This window comes from Papio anubis, chromosome 10 (assembly GCF_008728515.1).
Source record: "Papio anubis isolate 15944 chromosome 10, Panubis1.0, whole genome shotgun sequence".
Classification (NCBI taxonomy): domain Eukaryota; kingdom Metazoa; phylum Chordata; class Mammalia; order Primates; family Cercopithecidae; genus Papio; species Papio anubis.
The window spans coordinates 90,218,433-90,239,882 of record NC_044985.1 but is presented as its reverse complement, the minus strand read 5'-3'; the positions used below and the strand labels follow the sequence as shown (position 1 = coordinate 90,239,882).

Here is a 21,450-nt window from a genome sequence, read left to right as displayed (position 1 = left end):
AGAAAGAAAAAAAATATTAGGATGTTGTTCATCCTGGCAATAACATCTAGGCCAACAAACTCTGGAAGTCAGTACTACTGGGGCCAAAGGCACCTACCTCACTGACCCACATACACTTTCTCATGTTTTCTTGTCCTTTATAATACATGCTGTGGCAGTGGAAGCTCCCAAGTCCTCCCTTCCCAGTAGGTGTCAAACAGTGATATAGATGCAGCCTCATGAACTCAGTCTTGTTCACGGGCCCTTTTAATCCAGGTACACAAAGTGAAAAGCTGCTAATCTACCACTCGACCAGCCAAATAAATGGGTTAATTTTAATCCTTTGAAATAACTACTGCATCAAATATAATCTGTATATCTTTGGTTAAACTATTTTCTCGCTGGCATCAACATTTACATTCTCTCATTTATTATCTCTCAGGCCATTATTCTCTTATTCTTCAAGTATTCCCAGAAAAAGTTTCTAACATGAAGAGAGAACAGAGACAAATTTCAAGGTTTAATAAATTTTATCTTGATAACATCAAAAACAAGTTTAGCTTTTACATTGCAATATAAAAAATACATTAGTCTTCACATTAGTTTTACATGGAAATATATAATTATTTGAATATTTAAATATAGCTTTTCTTCAACCAAAAAAAAAAGTGTTACTCAGAGCCCTAGTTACATAAATAATTTAAATGCACAAATGCAAAAACACACTTCACATGATATTGTCCACATACTGTAGAACTCAGGACAATTACAATAAAAATCTATGCAAAATACTGAACAAGAACAAGATTAATAAAATACTCATTATGGTTGTAATTTGACTTTTTACTATTAAAAGAATTTAATGCACTCTTGAATACACAAAAACATCAATTGTTTTATCTAATCTGCAAATTAAGCCAACATTTATTTAGACAAAGGGGCACATCTTGTATACTACCAAATTCTGAAAGTAATTTCCAATTTAATTTAAATTATAAGTTTCAACAATTTCAAGTTTTCACGCTTGTCTAAAATAATGATTACAAGAACTAGTAAACATTTCAAAAACTTTAAACAAAACCATCAGTACAGCACTGTACTTCTATGTTTGGTAATATAAAATTTAAATATAAACCTTCTCCCTGCCCCCAATGAAAATGGTGCTTAGAAGGGCTTCCAATGTGAAAATGGTAACATTTGTATAACTTGAAATTTGAATTACTTGAATTATAAGAACTATTCTCTCGCATGATGTAATCACAATAGATATAACACATCATAAGTACGTAATACATATTTTCATTTGATCTCTTGCTTTTAAACTTACACCAAAAGAATACAGAATGTCTATTAATAAAATTTAAGGGAACTATGTGTATATTCCACAGGGAAAAAAGACACCAATACCCACAAATAGAATATTTTATACATCAGCTGTTTGTTTACTTCCTAGTCACTAGGATAAAGCTTTGTTCCTAAATTAAAATTGGAGGATTATTTTAAACTACTGGCCCACAGTGATCTTTTAAGAAGAGAAATGAAAATATATTTGTGTATGAGGAGGCAAGGTCGAAGGAAATGAGATATATGCTGCTTTGCAACTAAAAACAAAAACATTTGTTTTTAAACATAATTACTATTTAAATTTAGAAGTAAAGAAATTACAAAAGAACTCCACCATAGCATACACACACGTTAAACAATGGCCCCTGAAATAAAACCACATTTAGAAACCAACTGTTACACTATATTTCATTATTTCTAAGGTAACACATTTTAAATTCTGAAATCAAGATATGGTTTAACACTGACCTTAGTTTCAAGAAAATACGGCATTCATACAATATAGTTGTAATTCATGTTTCCCCTTAACATTAATGATAGAAGATCCAGGATCTTGGCTTAACATGAATGAACGACAACTGAATGCATCTGTACCAACTCAATCAGTGTCCCTGAATGCAAGTTCTGGATGTATTCTGAGTATCCCAGACTCAAACTGCATCTCATTAACATCTTTTATTTGAACTGTTAAAATCTGTTAACAAGTTAAAGACAAACTAATGTATAAATACAGGTTTCCACTCGCAAAATGGGCCTCCACAAAGATTACCAGTTTTATTCAATTCTTTGAAATATTAAGTAATTTTCTAATGAGAATTAATGGCCTGCCCAAATATTACCAAGCCAATAATTTCAGTACAAGTTATTAAAAACTGATATGGTAAGCTGGGTGCGGTGGCTCACGCCTGTAATTCCAGCACTTTGGGAGGCTAAGGCAGGTGGATCACAAGGTCAGGAGTTAGAGACCAGCCTGGCCAACACAGTAAAACCCCCACCTCTACTAAAAATACAAAAATTAGCCAGGCATGGTGGCGCACGCCTGTAGTCCCAGCTACTTGGGAGGCTTAGGCAGGAGAATCACTTGAACCCAGGAGGCGGAGGTTGCGGTGAGCCGAGATCAGGCCACTGCACTCCAGCCTGGGCAACGGAGTGAGACTCCGTCTCAAAAATAATAATAAATAAAAATAAAAATAAAAATAAAAATAAAAACTAATATGGTAATGCCTAAAATATGTTTAGGAGATAAGGCCACAAAGTAACCTGGATTTTCATATTAAACCACCAACTCTTCATGTAGAAGGGAGTAAAGGTGGTTAAAAAAAGGGGGGGGGAATGCTTAAACACATGGGCAAAATTATTTTCCCTTTTAAGATCTAATAAGGCTAACCCAAAAAACTTATAGAGACTGTATGTGTGCATGCATCCAAATGATAAAAGTTAGAGACTTGCAGATCCAATTTAAATGAAGCAGGAGGAGTTTGTGTTAGGCATAAAAAAAAATCACCAGTTTTTAAAAACTGTATTAAAGATTACGGAATCTCATTTTCTGGAATGTTTTAAAAAGAAAGACAAACTACATTTTGTTTGTATTCATTTAAGTCAACTCCATTCAAAAGCTGACATAATTAATTATAGTTCCTTCTTTGTAATAAGTTTGCTATATTCATTCTCACAATGTTAAATTTGCAGGGATGAGAGAGATAATCATAAAAAATAAGAGGGATATGATTTGAGAAACAAAATTCTATATACGGTGCTAAATTACTTTGTGACATAAATTAAGATGAAGTTCTTCTACAGAAAATGTTGGACAAAGGTTGCTTTGAATCTTAAAATGAAAGGACTCTAAACACTAATTTTAAATGAATATAAAAATTGTGAAAAATAATATTGATAGCAAAATAGTTCAAGATTAGTTTTCTCACCAAAGTTGGGAAAGCTGTGTGTGCAAAGTACCAAATATATTTCAATTGAAGTACTGAATCCTCAACTAGCCTGAACACAAAAACAACTTCTATTTTATCTCATTACCTCTCAATTTGTTTGCTAGCCGAGTCATCCTTCTTTCACATTGTTGTAAACAAGATGAGCTTCTCAGATCATATGCTCTCACAGGTCCAGCAGGACTTCTCTTTCGGCCATGGTAGCTTTCATCACTCCTCTTCTTCCTTCGTGTGATGTGGCAAGAAGCCCGCACAGGCACAGGTCGCTTTGCAGGAGGATTTGCCGTAGCGCTCGACAGCTCTTCAGCACCAGCTGGTGGAACTGAGGAATTCAAAAGCACTTTAGCTGTTCTCTTCACCTTCTTTAGCCTACTGACAACAGATTTTTTCTTTTTCAGATACATTCCAAGAAAAGCCCTCCTGGACTGATATCTATGACGTAAAAAAACAGAGTATTTTGAAATATACTTCCTAATTATATCACTTGGTTTGGTCCGAATCCAAATTGACTGTTTCTCTGAAGCTTTTCTAGGTTTTTGCTGGAGAATAATTGGTTTATAAACCTTTTTGGGACAACCTAACTTATTACTACTGGTTGTCACCTTCTTTCCATGAATTTTCTTTTTACTTTTACTTTCCAAAAACTTATTTCTAACTGATTTTGGAGAGATTTTGACAATATCACGATTTAAAAATGTTAGCTGGAAATTTCTTTTCTTTGGAACCTCATGAGCATGCAGAATCTTTGATTCTTCCAGAAACAGAGAAGGGTCACTGGTTCCCTGACGTGAATTAAATCCGTATCTTGCCGGCACTGCCATTAAAGGTGCTGAAGCAGAGCCTTGTCCATCAGCATCATTATCTCCTGCACTGGAGTTTTGGTTGCTCCTATTAAAATGAATTTTAACCCAGTTACGCCTCTCAAACTCTGGAACTAGTACATTCAGGGGAGGATTAATTATAATTTGCTTAATCAGGGGCTCATAATAATCAAAGATATTCCGTTTATATTTGCATATAAACTGAATATCATTATCCCAACTATGGTGCCTCATTTTAGGGAAGTGGAGGCCTTCACCCTCCTTCAGTTTAATATTTAAAGAAGAAAGAATACAGACTAAGGCTTTGGGTTGCATGGGCTTCAAAACTTTAGTACATGATGCAGGAAATTCAACTGTCCCAATTTTGACTTTCTTTTTGGTTTTTCTGTCATCCTGTAAACGTGAACACTTACTTTTTGGTGGGTCTTCCTCTTGTCTAATTATTTTTCTTTTCATCACTGGGTAATTCTTACAACTGGTCTGAGTACTATGGCTGATTTTCGCTGTCTGGCGTTGAGAAGCCACACGCCACTTTTGCTTAGGAGGCCTCTCTGCTGAAGGATGACGATGGCATGGTTTATCTAAGGCCACTGACAAGTCATCAATATCTGAAATATCACAGACAATATCATCACTTTCTGACAGAGCTTGAGTTGGTGCAGTGTCCTCCTTACCCTGCAAGTCAGCCCAGGTAACCTTTTTTTTTCCCTTCAAAGAAACTTTTTTGGTCTCACAGTCATCATCAAAGTAACAGTGGAAACGACCTTCCCTAAATTCCTTCACAAGAGCATTAATTTTCATGTCATCTTCTCTCATTATCTGAGACCATGTTTTCCCCACAAATGAAGGAGGTACATGAGGTAAGGCTTCAAGAACTGGTTCATCAGTATTATCTTCTATGACATCCTTTGCTTTTTTCAGGTTCCTTACAGAATCAACCTTGGGAACACAGCTTGACTGGGAATCACGGTTCTTTTCTTTCAAGTCAAAAGACACCTTCTTACAAGGGTGTCTTTTCTTAACAGTTTCTTGAGGCTGATCAGTATCAGACAGAAGAGGGGGAGCACACTGAAAATTCATCTCAAAACCATCCGGTTCACATCTCACATCTTCTAAATCTCTATGTTTTAGCTTTGAACGTTTTTTTTTATCGGCCCTTCGATGGAGCGCTGACTTGGAAGAGGCACCAAAATCCACTGCAGAAGCACTAGACTGACAGCTCTTACCTTTTAGGCCAGCATTTCTTGGATCTTTCCGAAGCTTGGCTTCTTTGCGAGCTTTCTGCAGTCGGTGAGTCGTTCGATGAGAAGTGTCTCCCAAATTAAATTTTCCTTTAGAACCATTATATCCACTGCTCTTATCTTCTGAGTCAATATATTTCGCCATTTTCTCATCAGGTCCTTGTGACTCGTAAGTCATGGACTGATCAGAGGCATCAACATTAAAATTCATTTCAGAACCACAAGACTGACAACTTGGCTCTCCCAGAATAATATAGTCTTTCTTCCGGTTTATTATTTTGAAAGTCTCTTTGCATTGGTTTGTCATTGAGGGAGTAGAGGCTTTACAACTACATCTGACTTCAGAACCAAAAGAGTCACAGCTCTTATCTTCTATATCAATACATTCTGTATTTATACAGTTGATATCTTTGACAGTCAACTGAGGTGGGTCAGTCACTAACTGAAGGGGAATATCATCTGAAATTACTTCATAATCACTATCACTGGGCACCAGATCCACAAGTATCACCTTTGGAAGATGTGTTTCTTTGACTGACCCTGGAAACTGGTTAACCACTATTTGAAAAGGAACATCAGAATCATACATCATTTCTGAATCACTAGGTCCACCGGTCTTTTCTTCCATGACAACATGCTCTTCCTTCTGAAGGTCTGCCTCTTTGTAAGACACTTGAGGTTGGTCAACTTCTGACTGAAGACGAACACAAGAATCACATTTTATTTTAGAACCACAGACTTCACAGTTCTTACTTTCTAGATTATTATGATTCTTCTTTTGCACGTTTATTTCTTTGACAGGCACAGAAGATTGATCAGTCACAAACTGAACAGGAATATGAGAAGCATAACTTACATCAAAATCACCTAATTTATAGCTCTTATCTTCCAGATAAATATGGTCTTCCTTCCAAAGATTTATTTCTTTGGCAGATTTTTGAAGCTCATCTGCTGCTGCCTGGAAAGAGTCACTGGAATCAGAACTTTCTTCAGGAATGTAAGAAATACTGCTCTTATCTTCCAGACTGGCATGCTCCTCTTGCAAAATTTGGGGTTGTTTTATCACTGACTGAGGAGGGATATTTGAAACATAAATTATTCCAGAATCACTGGGCACATAGCCCTTATCATCCAGACAAACACGTTCCTCCCTCAAAAGATTTCTTTCTTTATTCACCCCTTGAATTTTATTAGTCACAGACAGAAGGGGTTCATGAGAATCAAAATTTATTTTAGTACTGGTAGGTTTGACAATCTTATTTTCCAAGTCAACATGCTCTTTCCAAAGACTGACCTCCTTAACTACTCCTTCAGGTTGGCCAGCCACTGGCTGAAGAACAGCAGAATCATACATAATTTCAAAACCCTTAGCTTCATTCCTATCTTCCATGTCAACTTCTTCATCCTTCCAAAGGCTTATTTCTTTAACGGTTTCTCTCAGCTGGTCAGCCACTGACTGAAGAGGGTCATCAGAATCAAAACTTATTTCAGAACCACAACGTTGATTGTGCTTACCTTCTAGCTCAATGTGGTCCCGCTCCAAAATAGTTATTTGAGGTCGATTGACTATTGACTGAACCAAGAAACGAGAATCCAAATTCATTTCAGAACAACGATATTGGCTGTTCTTAACTTCCAAGTACATATGGTTTTCATTCTCAAGGTTTACATGTTTAATAGCTACTTTGGGTTGATCAGCCACAGATTGGACAGAAACATCAGAATCATGTATTAATTTAGAAGTACTAGGTTCATTAATCTTATTTTTCAGGCCAATAACCTCTTCCTTCCATTGGTCTATTTTTTTAACCGCTTCCTGAAGTTGTTCAGAATCAAAAGTTATTTCAGAATCACCTGATTTATTGTTTTTGTCTCTCAGATTAACATGTTTTTCCTTCAAAAAAGCTAGCTGAGTTTGGTCAGTCATTGACTGAGGTGGAACATTAGAATCCAAAATTATTTCAGAACCACTACATTTATCATAGTTTTCTAGAACATATTGCTTCTTTCTGTTTATTTTGTTAACAGCTACTTGAGATTCAGTTACTGAATAATGAGGGATACTAGAATCTAAACTTGTTTTTGAACCACTGAATTCAGCACTTCCACCTTGGAATTCAGCATGCTTTTCTCTTTGAAGCCACGTTTCTTTGACAATTACTTCAGGTTTGTGAGTCGCTGGCCGAAGAGGGACATCAGAATCCAAACTTGTTTCAAAACCACTCTTATTTTCTAAGTACATGTGCTCTTTTGTGTGAAGGTTTATTTTTTTAATGGGATCTTCAGAATGTCCACTCACTGAATGAAAAATGATATTATAATCCAAACTTACTTCAGAATCAATAGGTTCATTTTCCTTATTTTCTAAGTGTACCTGGTCTTCTTTTTGAGGATTTAGCTTTTTAACAGCTACTTCGGGAGAATTAGTCACTGAATGACGAGGGGCATAGGAATCCAAACTTATTTCAGAACCACTGGGTTCATCATTCTTCCTTTCTAAGTGAATGTACTCTTCTTTCTGAATTACTTCTTTAACAGCTACTTCAGGGAGATCATTTCCTGAATGAAGAGGAATATCAGAATCAAAAGTTATTTCAGAAACACAAGATTCATTACTTTTACTTTCCAGATCAACAGTTTCTTCCTCATAAACAGCTACTTCAGGTTGGTCAATTACTGAATAAAGAGGAATATCAGAATCAAAAGTTATTTCAGAACTATCTGACTCACAGCTCTCATCTTCCAGGTCAATGTGCCGTTCTTTTCCTTCAGCATCCAGATGAGACTGCTCAGAAACTGACAGAAGAGGCGGGTCAGAATCAAAAGTCAACTCAGAGCTGGAGCAATCATAGCTCTTAACTTCCATGTCAATATTTAACTCTTTAAGATTTACTTCATCCAAAGCTTCTTGAGGCTCATCGTGAGCTGAATGATAAAGAGAAGCCGGAGAATCAGAACTTAGAGAAGAACTGCTAGACTGAACACTCTTATTCTCAAGGTCAACATCCACTTTCTGAGGCTCTATTTCTGCTACTTGAGGCTGGTCAGCCACTAACTGAGCACCGGTGTGAAAACCCATTACAAGACCATGGGATTCATAGTTCACATCCATAAGGTCAGCATTCTTCTCCTTTAGAAGATTTATCTTTTCAACGGCCCTCTGGGATTCATCTGCAACTGTCCCGAGTGAGACATCACAATCAAAACGTGCTTTAGCACTACTGGGTTTACGCTTCTTATGTTTTAGGTGGACTTGTCTACCTTTCAGGTTTCTTCCTTTGACAGTCAGCTGGGGATGATCAACTACTGACTCAAGAGAAACATCACAATCAAAACTTGTTTCAGAACAACTCGATCCATAGTTATCAACCAAGCCAGAATGAGCCTTCTTCCGAAGTTTTGTTTCTCTGACAACCACCGGGGGTCGGTCAACCACTGACTGCAGTGGGAAAACAGAATCAGCACTTACTTCAGAACTACTGGAACCATAGTTCTTATCAACCAAACCAATGTGCACTTCCTTAGAAAGGCTTACTTCTTTTACAGATTGGTGAGGGTAGTCACTAGTGGACTGAGGTGAAGCATCACAATCAAAATTTGTTTCAGAATCACTAGATTCATAGCTTTGGTCAACCAGGCTAATACGCCTTGCATTCTGAAGACTTATTTCTTTAACAGTCATTTGGGATTGGTTCGTAACCAAGTGAAGAATGTCACCGCAATCAGAACTTCTTTTAGAAACATAAGATGTATTATTCTTATACTGTACATCAGTACATACTTCCTTGGAAAGGTTTACTTCTTTGGCACTCACTTTAGATTGGTCAGTCAGTGAATGAAAAGAGGAACTGCAATCAAAACTCATTTCTGAACCTCTAGATTCATAGTTATCTTCTTGGTCAATTCGCTCCTCCTTCCAAAGATTTATGTCTTGTGCAGTCTCTTGGGGCTGATCAGATGCTGACTGAAGAGAGCTACAATCAAACTTCATTTCAGAACTCACTGAGCACTTCTGTTCCCAAAAGGCTTTCTTGTTAAAAACCAAGTGCTTTTCTTCTTGGGTACAATCCATATTAGAAAAGAATTCCTCATGGTGCTTTGGAATAGTATCTTCAAAGATTCCTTTATTCAAAGGCATGTCAGTTTTATTCGGGTTTACTGCTAATTTGGAAGGAGATTTAACTCTTAAGGAGCCCTTAGTACCCATGCGTTCCTGGAATTTCAAGCCAGCTGACAAAGTTTTACCCTGAGATTTTACATCTCTCCACAAAACCAACTTATCTGAATTCATGCGTAAATATTTCCTATTTGATTCTTTAGGTTTCTGATGTGAAAATGAAGAAGTTTCTACATGGGATGATGGCACAGGATTTCTAGAGGCCCCGTCTGGCTGTTCAAGGTATTTGTCAACTTTGTTTGGGTCACATTTGCTAACTGAATCCAAATGAGCTGCTGCCGGTAAACCAGTTGTATTAGTTGTAACTGGTCTATCATTAAAGCTTTCAGATAAACAACTAGCAGGAGCATTATAAATCACTGGCGGGCGTACCAAGTTGCTTCCATTATTTGTAGCCTGACCAATATCTACTAGATTACATTTTTTCACACCGGCCCCAATTTTATGAACAAACTCCAAGGGCTGCTGCTGTCCCTTCTCCAGTTTTTGAATAACTGATGGTCGAACTGAAACCTCCTGTGTGCCTTCCTGAGATTTATGAGGTCTGGAATGTAACTCTTCAATAGGTTCTGAAGCCTCGGAGGGTCTCTCTTCAGTAGCATCCTCATCCTCAATCTTATCCTCATCCTCTTCTTCTTCTTCAGAAAAATCATCATCCAAATGCACCACTTCAGATGATGACCCAGTATTCACATGTGTCTCATCTTGTGTTGAACTAAAAAGAAAGGGGGGAGACTCATAAACATATTCTAATATCTGTTTAAAATATTAAAAGAGAGGCATAATAAACGTTATTTGCTTTCTATTCTGGACTATCCTTAAAGGACAAGGAATCCAGGCAGTCACCACAGGCTGAACACTGCATGGACTGCGGGGAGGGAATTACTGCAGAAGGTGGAGGTGGTGCTACCAATTGCTACTGAAATACAAATGGCCCCTAAACATGAATGATTAATCAAATAAAATCATATATTATTTTTCAATTATCAGAGTAGTAACAGCAAAAAGTTTGACATATGTTACTTAACTTTGTATGCTTCAGTTTCTGCCTCCAAAAAAAGGGAATCTTACACTATTTTCCCTCATGAGATTGTTTTGATGAGTAAATTAATTGTTACATGTAAGGAGCATTAAAATGAAGAAACAGCTCGACACATAGTAAGCATTCACAAATGTTAGCTATTATTAATCTTAACACAATGTTTTGGTGAGGGTGTAAGAACAAAGGCACTTTAATACATTGTTCACAGGAATATAGATCAGTTAACGGTTACTGGTTAACCTCTATGTAGATTTGTAACCTCTACAAAAAGCAATTTTGCAATGTCTATTAAAATTAAGAATGTACATACCCTCTGACCTCTAATTCCACTTTTGGTTTTCTCATGGGTTTAATGAGGCATGTACAAGAATATTTACTGCTACTTTTGAGAGGAGGGAGGAGTAATAGCAAATGACTAGAATCAACCTGAATACTCAGTAACTGGGTACTGGTTAAATAATTAATGGTATTTAATGGAATACAATGTGGTTTTTAAAAATAATAAAACACCTCTATACATATAAATAAAAACCAATTACTATAAACATTGTTAGTGAAAAGCAAGGGTACACAGAAAGCTACCATTTATGTAAAATAGAAGGGAAAAAATAATGCACTTGGAATATCTAGAGAATGGCACATACAACTGTAGAAGTCTAGAGGTATCACGTGTTACCTCTAGTGAAGTGATTACAGGATGGCAGCAATTTAAGAAGACTTACTTTTGAACGTGCCCTGTGAATTATGTCTATGTATACGCATTTCCCATTCAAAATTTAAATTCCATTATTTTTAAAAAGACCCAAAATTTTCATATCTAAAATCAGTCTATGAATCTTTTCTATCAGTATCAAGACAACATGTTTAACCAAAGCATTTCAGGGACTGCTCTTTCATGTATATAACCAGCTGACCTAATGATATTGCCATGGCCTGAACTCTTGTTTTGTTTTTTTTGTTTTTTTTTTGAGACGGAGTCTTGCTCTGTCGCCCAGGCTGGAGTGCAGTGGCCGGATCTCAGCTCACTGCAAGCTCTGACTCCCAGGTTTATGCCATTCTCCTGCCTCAGCCTCCCGAGTCGCTGGGACTACAGGTGCCCGCCACCTCGCCCGGCTAGTTTTTTGTATTTTTTAGTAGAGACGGGGTTTCACCGTATTAGCCAGGATGGTCTCGATCTCCTGACCTCGTGATCCGCCCGTCTCGGCCTCCCAAAGTGCTGGGATTACAGGCTTGAGCCACCGCGCCCGGCCTAGCCTGAATTCTTAAAGTCAGGCAAACATTCATTCACGTAACAACCACCTACTAAGGACTTACTACTGCATTACAGGCACTATGCTAGGTACTAAGGCAAATTCAAAAAAAGTTGAGCTGCCTCTTAAAGACCATTCAAGTAGCTGCAGAAGGCAGACACATAAAAAATAATAACAATTCAAGGAGGTAAGTATCATCACATCTAGACTTAAGAAAAAAAAAAAAAAAAAAAGATTAAACTGTCACAGCCAAGAGAGACCTAAAGAGACATTACAAGTGAATGTAATGTGGTATCCTGGATGTGATTCTGAAACAGAAAAACTAGTAAAACTAAGGAAATCTTAGTTTAAGAAAACTTAGTTTAAGCAGAAACTAAGAAGTCTGAATAAACCATGGACTTTACTAATATCAGTTCATTACTTGTAACAAATATACCACATTAACGTTAATAATAGAGAAATTGGGTGAGAGAGCATTATAGGCCCACTCTGTACTATTTCCTCAATGTTTCCATTAATCTGAAACTGTTTGTTTATAAAAACAGCCTATAAAAATTAAAAATAAACACCTAAAAATGTATTGAATTTTTCCAATTTGAGATGTCATTTGTCTAAGAGAACATGCACATGTGTCAGCCATATGCAATTTTATTTTAGCCTAAGTATTACTGTTACTATCTTTCCCATATAAATTGATTGCCTTAATATTAATTTTGAATTTGGAAAATAAAAAAGTTAACCCGGCATCCAAAGTATTGTGATGCAGCAAAAAACAATCCTAATTTTTCATACTTCTCAACAATGACATTGCAGTGCAACAACCACTTTACTCTAGTTCTTCAGAACCCTAGACTTCTTCATTTGTCTTAAGGACTACCACAACATTCTCAAAATAAAACCAATTTTGCAACATGTAGCTAAGAAAAGAAAGAAAAGGGAGAAAAGAAAAGAAGGTAGAATCATAAAATCATACAGTTTGTAAAATCCCAAGAAGGTCATGAACTGCCATCTGGATGCTTTGATCTGCATCTGTATTTGTGTGTGTATAATATGTTTAACAATTAAATCATAATCCACATTTAACACATCATTTGTAACTACACAACAAAAAAAAAGCTCTCTAAAAAGCTAACCATTAAAGATTAAAAACCACTCTTTTGGCCAGGTGTGGTGGTTCATGCCTGTAATCCCCTCACTTTGGAAGACTCAAGTGAAAAGATCACTTGAGGCCAAGAGTTCGAGAACAGCCTTGGCAACATAATGAGATCCTGTTTCTACAAAAATTTTAAAAAATAAGCCAGGCATGGTGGTACATGCCTATAGTCCCAGATACTCGAGAGTTTGAAGCAGGTGGGTCACTTGAGCCCAGGACTTTGAGACTACAGTGAGCTATAATCACACGCTGCACTCCAGCCTGGGCCACAGAGTGAGACCTACAAACGAACAAAAAACAGCTAAACTCTTGAGCTAAAAAGAAAAACTCTTGCGCTAAAAAGAAAATATTTTTTAAATTATCTAAAAGAAATAAAAACTATGAGATATGGCCAAAATAAAAACGTCATACTTTTAAATACTTCCATTAAGAAAAGAATTCATAAATACAACTGGGCATCCAATTTAAGATGAAAAAAATAACAACCAAATTGCCCCCATAAGAAGGTAGATGAAATACATTAAGAAAAGGAAAAAAATTAATGAAGACAAAACAAAAATAAAGCAAGAGCTGACTTTCAGGAAAGCTAAAATAGAAAAATTTACAATGTCTAGACAAGAGGAGAACAGAAAGGAAATTTTTTAAAATCATAAATCCTGTAAGTTAGAAAGTTTATACATATATAATAAAATAATGTACTATTGGCATGTGATTTTTTTAAAATCAAGGAAACAAAATGATATGCAAAAAGATCTACATACACACATATACACAAATACAAGAACTCAGGTTATGACTCAGGTGGTGACATTTTATATCAGCAGGGATAATGAGAGATACAAAAAGTCCTGCCTCACACCACATATAAAAAGAAACTCCAAGATGATTACAAGTATTTAAAACAAAAAACAAAGGCATGAAGAAAAAGGCATAAAAGAAGCCGTAAAGAAAAATTCTCCTTACATCTGATTAAATCAAAAATTTTAATTTCTGTATGATAAAGAATAACATATACAGTTAAAAGACAAACAACTGGGTTCCGAAAAAAAATCTGTAACACATTTAAAATACAAAGGATATTACTCATACTCAAATATTGCTTACAAAGCCAAAATATACAAATAACTCAATAGAAAAATGGGCAAAGTATATTAACAAACATATCATAGAATAAAATATGGCCAATCAATACACAAAAAAGTTCTACCTGAAAATAGATAATATGGGATTATCAGTATGTATATCTACACATTTTTGGCCCATTATTTTGGTAGGGAAAAAAGAAGCTGATAATCCCAGGGTTAGCAACAGTGACAGGAAATCGGCATTCTCTTATGCTGCTGGTGTGAGTATAAATTGGTATAGCCTTCTAGGAAGTGTCTAGCAAGGATTTCAAATGTCCATACACAATGTGAGCAACAAAATAAATAATAACTAGTAACAAATTAAAACCCATAGAATAAAAGAAATATCCATGAGTCTACAATGATATAAATAAATATTAAATACTTGAATAAATAAGTGAAAGAACAAGATCTTCTTTATGGTAGAATTTTGATTAAAGAATCATTAATGGCTGCACAAAATAGGTGGGCAAAAGTAAGATAAGAAACAGGGTATTTACTGAGTCTCAAAGTTCTTCCCCATACCGATCCTTATTAATTAGGAAAAACAGTAACTTCACAGTGGAGTAACCTGGCAGACAGTAGTACCTTAATCAAGTGGCTCAAGCTAACATCACCCAAATGATAGGGCAACATTATGTGTCCCCTGATTCCACACTGAGAAGGGCACAACATCGATTCTAAGATATTCGTGCCCAAAATGCATGACCAAAGTTTAATCATAAGAAAATATCAGACAGACAAAAATTGAAGGCTATCCCATAAATTAACTGGCCAGTACTCTATAAAGAAAGTATCATGGTCTTAAAAACAAAGAAAAACTGAGGAACGATTTAAGATAAAGGAAAACTAAGGAGATGCTGACAACAAAATGCAATGTGTGATTCTGGATTGGCTTCTGGTCCAAGAAATGGACATGAGTTAAGACAACCAACAAAATTTAAACAAGGTCTATAGATTAGCTGTTAGTATGGTATCAATGTAATTTCTTGGTTTCTGGTTTTTGTGTTTTTAAAATTGGCTCCCTCTGAGCAGGGTTCAGGGAGATTTTGCTTTGGGTTTGTTTGTTTTGAGACGAAGTTTCGCTCTTGTTGCCCAGACTGGAGTGCAATGGCACAATCTCGACTCACCACAACCTCCACCTCCCGGGTTCAAGCAATTCTCCTGCCTCAGCCTCCTGAGTACCTGGGATTACAGGCATGCACCACCATGCCCAGCTAATTTTTTGTATTTTTAGTAGAGGCAGGGTTTCTCCATGTTGGTCAGGCTGGTCTCAAACTCCCAACCTCAGGTGATCCGCCCGCCTCGGCCTCCCAAAGTGGTGGTATTATAGGTGTGAGCCACTGCGTCCAGCTTGGGGCTTGTTTTTTTTTAGAGGCCAGGACAGGCCTCACTTTGTTGCCCAGGCTGGATGCACCTATTCACGGGCTGCGGGGAGGTCAAAGTACACTGCAGCCTCCAACTCCCGTAGTCAAGTAATCCTCCTACTGCATTTGTAGTTTCCTGGTTTTTATCATTGTACTGTGGTCTTTTTTTTATCTTTTTTTTTAAGATGGAGTCTAGCTTTGTCACCCAGGCTGGAGTACAGTTCAAGGAACTATTCTACCTCAGCCTCCCGAGTAGCTGGGACTACAGGCATGTGCCAACATGCCTAGCTAATTTTTATATTCTTAGTAGAGACAGGGGTTTCACCATGTTGGCCAGGCTGGTCTTGAACTCCTGACCTCAAGCCATCAGCCCTCCTTGGCTTCCCAAAGTGCTGGGATTACAGGTGTGAGCCACCACTCCTGGCCCTCTGGGGTTATTTTGGATTTAATATTTGAGAAAGCCAGGGGAAGGTGATCCAAGAACTTCTTGTACCCGTTTTGCAACATTTTTGTAAGCCTGAAATTATTCCAAAAAGGAAAGTTAAAAAATTTAAAAAAAAAATTAAAAAAACATTTTTAAGGTCCATAAACTCTGACCCAGAACTTCAAATTCTTGCAAGATATAACATAGAAATAGTTGCATGTGGCCGCGCGCAGTAGCTCACGCCTGTAATCCCAGCACTCTGGGAGGGCGAGGTGGGCAGATTACCTGAGGTCGGGAGTTTGAGACCAGCCTGGCCAACATGGTGAAACCCATCTCTACTAAAAATACACAAATTAGCCAGGCATGGTGGCACATGCCTGTAATCCCAGCTACTCGGGAGGCTGAGGCAGGAGAATTGCTTGAGTCTGGGAGATGGAGGTTGCAATGACCCAAGACCATGCCACAGCACTCCAACCTGGCCAACAGAGTGAGACTCTGTCTCAAAAAAACAAAACAAAACAAAAAAGAAACAGTTTCATGTAAAAACATGTTTGCTGAAGCACTGCTCATGAGACTTATACAATGGAGCTGGGCACGGTGACTCATGCCTGTAATCCCAGCACTTTGGGAAGCCAAGGCGGGCAGATCATCTGAGGTCAGGAGTTCAAGACCAGCCTGGCCAACATGGCAAAACCCAGTCTCTACTAAACATACAAAAAAATTAGCCAGGCGTGGTGATGTGTGCCTCTAATCCCAGCTACTCGGGAGACTGAGGCAGGAAGAATTGCTTGAATCAGGAAGGCGGAGGTTGCAGTGAGCTGAGATCGTGACAGAGCAAGACTCCGTCTCAAAAAAAACCAAAAAAACTGGAAATTTATACTGACCCCAGGATAGGCTAATTCTATCTTCCCATCAGCTAAGAAATCATCTTGTTTTCCTCTAACTTTTCCCCATTAAAATATTTTTGCCATTTCTAAGGTCTATGTTAGTGATCTGCAAGGCAAAGAAGTTTATCTCTTTTTCTACTAATTGGTGCACATCTCAGTTAATTCTGCACAGATGTGCTAATGATCTATTTTTACCTTATCTTGTACAGCTGGAGCTAAAAACTTACCACAGTATTTAATCTGATTTTCTACCAATGTTTTTCTTTAACATAGGGCATTAACTCTTAAATGTTATTAAAATAATTACTTTTATTAAAAACAACTAAAACAAATGGAGACAAGAAAAGCTATCAAAATAAAGACAGATTATTTAAAAACCCAATTCTTTTTGATATCTCTTTTACTCAGAATTAGCAAAGAGTTCTATTAATGTGGAACTGACTCAGTTTTGACTTGATTGTCCTTACTCTGCTTTTGTCATCAGATTTTCTGTTGCTAACCTTCCAAAAACTATTTTGCAGGTGCGGTGGCTCACACCTGTAATCTCAGCACTTTGGGAGGCCAAGCTGGGTGGATCACCTGAGGTCGGGAGTTCCAGACCAGCCTGACCAACATGGGGAAACCTCGCCTCTAATAAAAATACAAAAAATTAGCCAGGCGTGGTGGCGCACGCCTGTAATCCCAGCTACTCGGGAGGCTGAGGCAGGAGAATTGCTTGAACCTGGGAGGTGGAGGTTGCGGTGAGCTGAGATCATGCCATTGCACTCTACCCTGGGCAACAAGAGCGAAACTCCACCTCAGAAAAAACAAACAAACAAACAGATAAAAACTATTTCTTCCTCCTTTTCCCCCTGCTTAATCCTATAACATACTTACAAAACATCTTAATGATATACAATTATTTATTAGCCTAAGACTTTTATTTAGGAAAAAAACATAATGTAGTCCATATCTTCTATAGTGAAATTTCTTACTTAAGCTAAGAAAAATTTAAAATTGCAAATGAAAGTTACTAAAATTTCACTTTATATTCCTTGATTCAAAGATTCACTTAAAGTGTTGATTGGGACATGAACACAAACACCCACTGTAACATATAACTACGTATAAATATTATTCCAATCAACTACTTTACCTGCTCTCTTGACAGTGATATGGGTGGTGCTGCAGTACATCCTGTAAGAAACGCTCCATCAAACTGCTGGTACATATTTGACGTCTGCTCTGTCTGGTCAAACTCCTGTGCTGAGCACTGAACAAATGCTATAAAGAAAAAAGAAATGGAATATTTTTAAATGGATAGTATTTAGTAGTGAGAGTTCGACAAAATGGATTCATTTATATACTCCTGGTTAAATTATGAACTGACAGCTTTTCTATAAAGCAATTCTGAAATTTGCATCTAAAAACCATAAAACTACTTTCCCTTAGGTAAAATAATGAGATTTCCCTAAGTATAGCCTAAGGAAATAGTCTTAAAGGTAAATGATTCATGCAAAAAAGATACCATTATCACAGCATAACAAAAAACTGGAAACCTCCTAAGTTTCTAACAGTAAAAGACTTCAGTTATAATAGGCTCTAAGATGTAATACTACGCAGCTATCTAAAATAATACAAAGAATTTTTAATAACATGGGGAAACGTTACATATTAAGAAAAAATGAGTGTGGTAGTGTGGCCAAGCGGTCTAAGGTGCTGGATTTAGGAAAAAATGAGGAATGCAAAAACTACATGTATGGTTTCATGTCAAACTACAGTTTAAAAACATACAGACAAGTAAATGGAAGAAATTACAGTAGTACCCTATTATCCTCAGGGGTTTGTTCCAAGACCCCCAGTGGATGCCTGAAACAGTGGATAGTACCAAACCTATATATGTTTTTCCTTATGTACCTATGATAAAGATTAATTTATAAACTAGACATAGTAAGGGATTAACAACAATAACTGATAATGAAACAAAACAATTATAACAATACACTGTAATAAAAGTAAAATAAGGGTTACTTGAACACAAGCACCATGATATCCAACAGTTGATCTAATAACCGAGACAGTTACTGAGTGACTAATGGGCAGATGGCATAAACGGCAGGAATATGCTGGACAAATGGATGATTCATATTCTGAGTGGGACAATGAGTGACAGCAAAGGATTTCATCAAGCTACTCAGAATGACGTGCAATTTATTTGTCCATTTATTTCTGGAATTTTCCATATAATATTTTCCAGTCATGTTTGGCTGTAACTGAAACCAACCACAGATAACGGGGGAATAGTGTGTATGTATACCAAACCTTACTAGTACAGATGTCAGTGTGGTGCAGTTATGGGTAATTTTTCAATTTTTCTTATAAATTCTTATCTTTTTCAATGAGTAAATGTTTTTTAAAATGAAAATCTGTTAAGAGAGAGAACAGGGTTGGATTATTGTATTAAAAGAGGTCAAAGATTAACTGACAAAAAAGGCCCCTTTATTTTCTTTCAGAAATTAAAAATCCTAACTTGAACACAAAATTAAAATACACTAAATTTTTCAGACTTGTAATTCTCTCTACAGTTAGAAAGATTCTTTCTTTACTAATATTATTTAGTGGACTAGCAAGCAGAATGGGAAAAAGTCTACCTATGGAGCACCTATGATGTACCAAACACAGTGCTATTCCATTTACACAGTAATCTTCACTGACTTTTCACTAAGAATATTGTCCCCATTTAGCATGAAAAGACTAAGGTACAAAAAATTAAGAGTAAACTGGGCTGGGCACAGTGGCTCAGGCCTGTAATCCCAGCACTTTGGGAGGCTGCGGTGGGCAGATCACCTGAGGTCAGTTTAAGACCAGCCTGGCCAACAAGGCGAAACCCCGTCTCTAGTGAACAAAAAAAAATTACCCAGGCATGGTGGTGCTGCGTGCCTAGTCCTAGCTACTGGGGAGGCTCAGGCAGGAGAACTGCTTGAACCCTGGAGGCGGAGGTTGCAGTGAGCTGAGACTGCATCACTGCACTCCAACCTGGGTGACAGAGGGAGATTCTGTCTCAAACAACAACAACAAAAAAACAGAAAAGAAAAGAAAAAAAAAAAAAAGAATTAGAGTAAACTGCCCAAAGTTTTATACTGAGCAAACAGCAAGGCCAGGATTTTAATAACTCCAAAGCTTATCCTCTTTCTTTGTATCATGCTAGGAAATGGCATATTTCTAACATGTTATTTATAATTTAATAGTGCATTTTAATTTAACAATACTTAGAAAAGATATTTTAAAATATCCCGGTAAAGGTGTTAAAGAACTTAAATCAGGTTGCTAACTCCTGACCACTGTTACAACTCTTGGCATTATCTTCTTCCATGTTGACTTCAGAGGTCCATGCTAGCTAGTGCTCCTAGCCCCAGGAACAATCTACATTATGACACTTTCAAAATCCTGCTACAAAACTCTCCACTGTCCAGGACCCATCACCAGAGTTAGAATGCCTGGTGGTTAAAGGGGACAAATGCACAAGGAAACAAGTAAATATTCAGTTAAAATCCAACCTTACTGAATAAAGAATATGTGGTACATATACATCATGGAATACTACACAGCCATAAAAAATGAGATGGTGTCATTTGCAGCAACATGGATGCAGCTGGAGGCCATCATCCTAAGCAAATTTACACAGGAACAGAAAACCAAATACCGCATGTTCTCACTTTTAAGTGGGAGCTAAACATTAGGTACATGTGGACATAAAGATGGGAATAAAAGGCACTGGGAGATACTGGGTCAGGAGAGACAGGGCAGGGGGCAAGGGCTGAAAAACTACCTATCAGGTACTATGCTCACTACCTGAATGATGGGATCATTTGTAACCCAAACCTCAGCATCAAACAATATACCCACGTAACAAGCCTGGACATGTGTCCCCCCGAATCTAAAATAAAAGTTGAAATTACAAAAATAAATAATAAAATCCAACCTTGTCCTCTCTCTGCCAAGGCAAAAAGAAAAAAGAAATGTGAATAGAAAACTTCATTTACATCCCATAAGGTGTCAGTTCCTTTAGATTTTTTGAATTGATGTATAACATACATAAAGTACAAAAATCATATGCATACAGCTCAATCAACTATCACAAAGTAGACACATCCTTACCATCTATCCATGAAAAGTTGACAAGCATCCAGAAATCCCTGTAATGTCCCATCCCAATCTAATATCCCTTCCCTTTTCCCCAAAAGTAACTATTACCTAACTTTTAATACTATAGTTTTGAAATTTTCTGAAATGTATATAAATGGAGTCATATAATATGTATGCTTTTGCATTCAGCTTATTTTACTCAAATTATATATGTGATATTCATCCATATTAGCTGAATCTGTTCATTTTCTTTTCTGCATAATATTTCATTGTATGAATATGCCATATTTCATTCATTCATTCTACTCTTGACGGACAATTGTGTTGTTTCCAGCTTTTGGCTATTACTAATAATGCTGTGAAGAACCTTCTTGTATGTGTCTTTTGGTGCCAATGTGCATGTATTTTTGTTGAGTACATTAATAGGAGTGAAACTTCTGGGTCATAAAAATTTGCGCACGCTCAGCTTTAGTACTCACTATCGACCAGTCTTCCAAAGTGGCTGTACCAATGTATATTCCTACCAGCAGTATTCCTAGCTCCTCATCAACACTTGGTATTGTCAGTCTGTTT

The 21,450-nt window shown here is 37.0% G+C and overlaps 1 protein-coding gene across 25 annotated transcripts in view; it reads right to left on the bottom strand.

The window, feature by feature from the left end:
- Positions 1–490: 490 nt before the first annotated feature.
- The window catches only part of ZDBF2 (zinc finger DBF-type containing 2), a 38,577-nt gene continuing 17,617 nt past the window's right edge, over positions 491–21,450 (bottom strand). For 22 of the 25 annotated variants that reach the window (XM_003907857.3, XM_021923906.2, XM_017946866.3 and 19 more), the window contains 2 exons: positions 17,888–18,015; positions 491–10,220 (listed from right to left, as the gene is read on the bottom strand). In XM_003907857.3, the coding sequence (XP_003907906.1) occupies positions 3,338–10,220; positions 17,888–18,015 (7,011 nt within the window). In that variant the 3' untranslated portion in view covers positions 491–3,337. The remainder of the gene's footprint in view (positions 10,221–17,887; positions 18,016–21,450) is intronic. The other 3 variants (XM_017946867.3, XM_017946869.3, XM_017946868.3) reach the window with 3 other exon arrangements.